At 18.0% G+C, this 7,884-nt stretch overlaps 1 protein-coding gene across 1 annotated transcript in view; it reads right to left on the reverse strand.

The window, feature by feature from the left end:
* LOC102674161 overlaps positions 1 to 7,884 on the reverse strand; it is a 50,227-nt gene that overhangs the window by 18,049 nt on the left and 24,294 nt on the right. The window contains 1 exon segment of the mRNA XM_031508678.1: positions 20 to 124. Coding sequence (XP_031364538.1) covers positions 20 to 124 — 105 coding nt within the window.

Consider the following 7,884-nt stretch of genomic DNA (forward strand, 5'->3'; position numbering starts at 1 on the left):
ATAATAAGTATTTACTTACTGTGTAATGCTGGTACAGATTTGCTAGTATGCATTTGTTGTTGGGGTGCACTTGTATCGCGTCCAAGCCTAGATGGTAAATCTCGTTCGCTCATGCGACGAGGTCCTGTAATAGTTACAACATATAAATATACTTTTTGTAATATCTTATTAATATATATATATATATATATATAATATACACGAAATGTACCTGAAATCATAGTATAAACAGATAGTAATATATTCTATAGTGATTCTATATTCTGCAAAAAAAAAGAATTTTTTTATTTAATATTTTAAATAAATTAAGTTTAAAAAGTTTTCACATATAAGTGATTCTTGATTAGAATGAATTANTAAACTAAATTATTTGTAGAAAATAATTCTACAAATAAAAAAAAAAAATCTAAAACAAAAAAATATTTTTCTTTTTCTTCCACTTATTTTTGCATATAGAATCATCAATTAATTATATCACATGATTTCGGGTATATCTTATTCTATGTATATATATATAGAAAAAAATATTTAAAACAAGCATGAATATCTGAATTAACAGATAATATATCTGTCAAATTGTATATATCACAATATCAAAACTGCTTTAATTCTATACAAAATATTTCAATGTTACATTAGAATAGTTTATCAAATATTAAGATACATAACAAAAAATAGATTAATTTGAACTTAATTACAATTCTGGAATTAATTAGCCGATTTAACTAAATTTGATTATTATTTTAGTAAATTTTTGAAATTTATAAATAACTGAAGATTAATTTATTTTTTATTTTATATTATATTATATTATAATATATATTATGTTCTAATTTATTAAAATTTTTGTTTTTCAGCAAGTGGACAAGTATTATTTTGTTGTAATCAAAAACCATATAAATTATTATATTATAAATTATTTACTGTACAAAAATACAAACAATAACAACAAATTGTTTATTTTATTAACAAATTAACAAACAAATTGTTTATTTCATTAACAAAAAAAAACACAATAAGTCAATTACAAAAAATTGAAATAAAATTGAAATCTTTGAAAATTACAATAATTTTTCATCTATAAAAAAATTATTACTATCATATTACAATCCTTCCTATGTAATTCTTGCTATTTAATTCTCATAAGATTTTGGCCATATTTTAAAAAATATAAAAATAAATATAGAAATAAATATAAAAATATTATAAAAATATCAAAAATGATCAAAATTACATTCATTATATTAAGCAATTAATTGTGAGATATTCGAATATTCAAGTAAATCTAATTATACAAATAAATATATACAATACAAAATAAATATATACAAATAAATGAGAATTATTGAGTTCTCCAATATAAATAATATATGACATGACATCAGAACGATGAAATATAAATGAAGTCTCAATTAAGGATTCAATCTTTTTTCAATTATTTTCGACGAATATTAATATTATCAACAATGAAGAAAATTAAATGATATATAAAATTTATGTTTAATAACAATATAAATATTTATATTGAATAATAATAAAAATATTTAAAAGAAAAAAAATATAAGAAGAATTTAGAATTTGATTTATCTGAGATTTTGTTACAGCAATCCGGAATTCTATGTCTTTACTTAAAACGCTTATTTATCTATTTTCATTTTTTACATAATTTACATATTTACATATTTAATTTCATTTAAAAATTTCTTTTTAAACATTGAATAAAAAAATGAATCAATTTTGTAGATATAAATAAATAATTATTATATACAAATAACTATTATAATATAAATAAATATTTATAAAGTCTGAAAATGATCATTTTATCATATGATCATTTTTCGAAATAATTATATAAATATATTATATAATTATATTTACATTGAAAAATGTAATTGTAAAGCGCACATATTATTTTACATAAATTATTTTCTTCAATATACCATTATTGGCAATATTAATAGTAAATGATCAAAAACAATCGAATTCTTGGATTTTTCTTCTCAAAATTCATTTCATCGCTCTCGATATCAAATTTCATAAGATTTCATGAATAATTTTTAATAATTAAGGCATTATCTCTAAATATTATTGAGTTTGAGATCAATTGGAATTCTTTCAAATTTCTTCGCTATGATTTAAAATGATGTGGGATTAATTGATATTTGATAAAAAAAAATTATTATCATCTAAAATTTTTATTTCATCATAATTATTATGTAAAAGAAGTCTAAAAATTTACAGAGCAATATATGAGACAAATAAAAGACAAATAATTAAACATAAATAAATATATTTTAAAATATTTTTTATTTAAATTACTTATTTTATTTAAACTTATATATTATATTAATGTATAATAATAATTACTTAATATATTTTTAATATTATTGAAGAATGTTAATTCATTATTATTAATATATATTAATAATTATTTGATATATTTTCAATATTATTAAAACTCTTATGTTAACTCTGTATGATGCAATAAAATTCTCCCAAAATGCACAATGGCTGTTCCAATTAAAATGAAATTTAAAAGATTAAAAAAAAAGAAAAAGAGATCCTAAATAGATCCTAAATCTAAAATTTTATTTTTGAGTATTTATTTATTAATTTCTGAGAAAGATAATAAAAAAAACTCTCAGTACAATACATTGCATATAATTTTATCTACATAGACGTTATTAATCCAACTATCTTCATATTACAGATCGTCATCGCATTGAATATAAGATAGATAATCGATGACATAATACAATAGCGATACTGACTTTATATAGACTGTTATTGTAATTTCGTTCAAAGAATATTTTTTATCTGCAATACGATCGTTTTGTTTCAAACTATCATATTTTGAAATCAATCTATCGATAAAGTTACAGAAATAAATAGAATAGATGCTCGCAATATCGATATATAATAATATATAATATATAATAATGATTATTTATTATTATTTTTGTCACCCGTTTTAATTTCAGTGATTGAAAAATATTGAAATTCAGTAAATATATCACATAATATACTTGTTTATTGCAATAAATACTCAAAACTACATATTATTGTTGTATAGAAATAAAAACATATTAATTATATATTTTTCCTACCATTGACAAGCGACTAGTTATGTTAGTGCAATCATCAGCGATATTTTACATACATCTTATAAATACTATAGGATTATTATATTATCAACTATTTAATTCGATAATTACATAGTTATTGACTATTTGACTCAATGACTATGATTGTTATTGCTTGTTATAAAGTTGTATTTCGTCTTAGGTATAGGAAGAATTCAATGTACTATATTGAAAATTTTTAATATCTTAGAAATTAATAAAAACAAATTAAATTTTAGATTTGAAGTCCTTTTCTTTTGTTTTTTTTTTTTAAATTCATATCAATTAGAAACATCTACTTTTTAGAAGAATATCCTGATTTTCTTCGATCATCTTAAATATAAAATTTCTAGATATATATATATATATAAAAACTTTTGCTCTCTTGATTGTAGTGAATCTGTTGCGATCTCAGAAATTAATTACTTATAATTATTTATAATTAGTAGTTATTAGAAATAACTACTTTTTAATTACATTGTATTATACAATTACAAAAAATTACATTATATACATATATTGAATTTTTATGTCTAGAATGACATACATTTAGAAATAATTTTAATATAATGTGAAAAATAATATTAAAAATATATCAAATAATTATTGTTATATATTATTATATATATTTATATTATAAATTAATATAAATTAAATAAATATAAAATAAATATTAAAATAAAAAGTATTTTAAAATATATTTATTTACTTTTATATACATGTCTTTTAAAATCTGCTTATTGCTCTGCAAGTTTCAAAAAATTATTTTACATACTATAATAAATTATAATGAAATAGTATTTTAATAGTAAATTTCAGATCGACATAAGTTCTTGTTATTAAATATCAATCATATAGCAATCAAATTTCTTCAACAAATACAGTATATTTTTTTTAAATGTATCAAATCAAATTTAAAATAAAATCAAATTATTTTCTTTTATGTTTATACATATATACATAGTTCAATTAATCTTTTGATTTATTTTGATATTAATTTTTTTAATAATGATATATAAGAAAATTTTGTTTTAAACTATATAATGAAAACTAAACTATATAAACTATATAATGAACTAATTTTTTAACATTTTGTGATATTTCTACATATAAATATTGTGTCTTAAAAATATTAGAACATCCGTAAATTGAAAATTCTTGAGATAATTTCAATATTTTCCTTTGCATAAATTTTCATTACGGATTTGTTAATAAGTTATTAATAAAAAACTGAGTAATTATGGATTTCTAGTTGATGCACGTAGCTTAATTTGAATCGCGATAATTAGCTACATTAGCGATCGATCACGACCAAATCCAAATAATATATTTCGAAAAATATATGTTGAATATAACAAATATTTTTATCTATAAAATATTATATCGAATTATATCACGAAAAATGAAAAAATAATTAAATATAAATAATATAAAATTATTATAAAATAATAATTAAATATAAATAATGTTGAATATAAATAATATTCAACATATTTTCAACGAAAATTTTTGTAAAAGAAAATGTTACTTAAAATTATTTTAGAAATTTCCAGTTTACGGATGTTCCAATATTTTTGAAATATATATAAAGCAATTGTTATATTAATTATAATTCTTTTTTTGAAAAATACTAATTACTTTATTTATTTCAAAATCTTATATACTATTAATAAATAGTATGCAGATTGTTCAATATCATTTTAAGTTATAAAGATATAATTCCAAAACGGTCGAATTAATCAAAAGTATTTCGAGATAAATTTTATTGTATAAATAATTTCAAATCAAGACTCTACATTACATATATGTACGAATTGAATCAAAACATTTCGTGTTTGAACAAATAATATTGATTTTTACAATAGTTACGTTTTTATACATTGATGATTATGTCCGCATAGATTATTTGCATAGATTTTTGTACGAGATATATTACATTGCATGTGTTTCTTTTTCGGAAAAAACACAAATTTATCAAAATGATTCTCATTATTTGTTTTTAATTTATGAATAGTGAAGCGGTTTTTAGATTTATATTTCTTTGCATTTTTTTTTTTTTTTTTGGAATTTGCTATTGCTATGCAACATAATCAAATATTGATATATATATTTTTTTTTAATTTATACAAATTTTAATTGTTATAATATATTATTAAAAATATAATAAAATATATTTAATAAAAAATATATATTATTATTATATTATTTAAAGTGTACAAGATAAAAAAAATCGGATTTTATCATATAAAAAATTTTTATCACAGAAATGACATTGACATAAATTTTTAAGATCAAAGTTTTTTTTTAATGTATCATATAATATTCGTTTAGTAGCGAAGAACAAGTCTCAAAAAACCATAAATCGCAAATGATCTGTTCTTTTAAAAAAAAAATTTAAAATTTTATAAATTATTTTATTCAATATTTCTATATTTTTATTGATATAATATAAATAAAATTGCAATATAAATAATATGCAATTGATGAGTCAACTAAATATTACAATATTAGCTTACGGAATATATGAAAATTTAGTGGGGAAAACAATTATATATAATTATATCCAAAAGAAATATCAATATCATTGCAACTTTCATTAGTTAAATCAATAATTTATTGATCAGAAATTAATATTATGTTAATTTAACACTCATCAAAGATTGCAATGAAATATTGTTCTTATTGATAATAGCTCAATGAATAAAAATAAATTAAAAAAAAAAATCATACATATAATAAACTTCAATTAAACGATCTCACAACTTGACAAAATTTCTGCTATTGTTCCAGATTGCATAAAGTGGAATGCAAATCATGCTTTTTGAAATACGTGTTATTCCCAGAATAAAGAAAATAACAAAATATTTCGTTTCAGCAAATCTTTTGATTCATCATAATTTAATATATTTTTCAAAGATTGGCAAACAAATAAACTAAATCATAGCGTTGTTTATATCATCATATAAATTCATATAAATTCAGTTAAGTAAATTAATTCAATATTATGATTCTTGCTCAAATATTAAAAATAAAACGTTCCAAATTTTATCATTCTCTTTATTTTGAGAATAATACATGTTTCAAAAAGCATAATTTCCAATTTATGTAATTCATCGGCAGAAATCAAATTGTGAGATTATTTAACTGAATATCATATGTACAATTTTTTTCCTTTGATTTATTCTTATCATTGAACTATTAGTGATAAGAACAATGCTCCTCTTTCATTATGAAGTTAATCTGATTTCTAATGAGCGTTAAGATAACATAATATTAATTTCTGATTAATAAATTATTGATTTAGCATATAATGGAAATTACATATTGATATTTCTTTTGGACGTATTTTCTTCATTAAATTTCGATATAATTCATAAGTTAATATGTAATATCTAATTGGCTTATCAATTGCATATCATCTACATTATAATATTTCAATAAAAATATAAAAATATTAAATAAAATAATTTATAAATAAAATAAAATTTATAAAATAAAAATTTTTAAAAATAATTTATAAAAAAATATATAACTTTAGATTCATTTTTTAAAAGAATGTTTATTTGTGATTTATATTTCCTTTAAATCTTTTGATTTTCACAGCGATATAATGCAATAAAAAAAAATTTCAATCTTTAAAATCTATATCAAATCTATGTCATTTTTGCGACAAATAATAAAAATTTTGTATATATCTTCACTGATTTAGAAATATAAAATCTAGAAATATGATAGCTATGATATTTAATTTTTATATACCTATACATATTTTTAATATAAAGATTAGTTAATAATATAATAAAATATATAATATAATCATGTTTTTAAAATTTTTATTTTTTATGCGTTTAATAGCCGAAAAAATATTATAAAATTTTTGAATAATTAGAATATATTTTTTACAACTATTTATAATTATTATTATAAAAATATCCATACTATTAGAATGACTATTCTATCTCTATATAAAAAAATAAAATTATTTTTAATTATATTCTTCTAATGATCAATTTTGATCAAATTTATGAGAATTAATTTTTGAGAACATTATTTATATGAAAACATATTCATTATAACTACAATTTATCTTGTGATTAACAATTAAAATCAATTGTTTTGTAAAAACAAATTATTTTGAATCTTTATTCTAATATATGAAATATATTAAATCCCATTACTAATGAAATATAGTAAATGTTTTACTACTAAAATGGATATCCAATGGCTTTAATTATTAATACATATGTATATTTCTACGAGAATGCATATATATTAACATATACATTTGCTAATAATAAAAATGTATAAATGAATAAATGAATAGTATAATAATGAATAAATAATATTTTGTATTAAATATTGTTGCTTAAACATGCATCATGTGTTTATATTATTTACATATATATAAAAAAATGTCAAGCAAAATGTTAAGATGGAATATAAATAAAAGCAGAATAGATAAAAAAATAATAAAGTAATTATCAAACTGATTCATAAAATTATATTCTTGTATTTAAGCATTAATAAATTGTGAATTAAAAAAATATAAATACATTTAAAAATTATAATGAAAATTACAGTTATAAAGAAAAAAGTAAAATTTATCGATGAACTGGTTCTTTACTGATTTCAATGAAAATATTAAAATATATTAAAATATATTATTAAGAAAATTATTCTGAGCAACTTTTTCTTATATATATATTTTTCTTATATATAAAAATAACTTCTTATATATTCTAATATATAATATATAATATAT

The sequence above is a fragment of the Apis dorsata genome, unplaced genomic scaffold, assembly GCF_000469605.1.
Source record: "Apis dorsata unplaced genomic scaffold, Apis dorsata 1.3 scaffold_94, whole genome shotgun sequence".
NCBI lineage: Eukaryota > Metazoa > Arthropoda > Insecta > Hymenoptera > Apidae > Apis > Apis dorsata.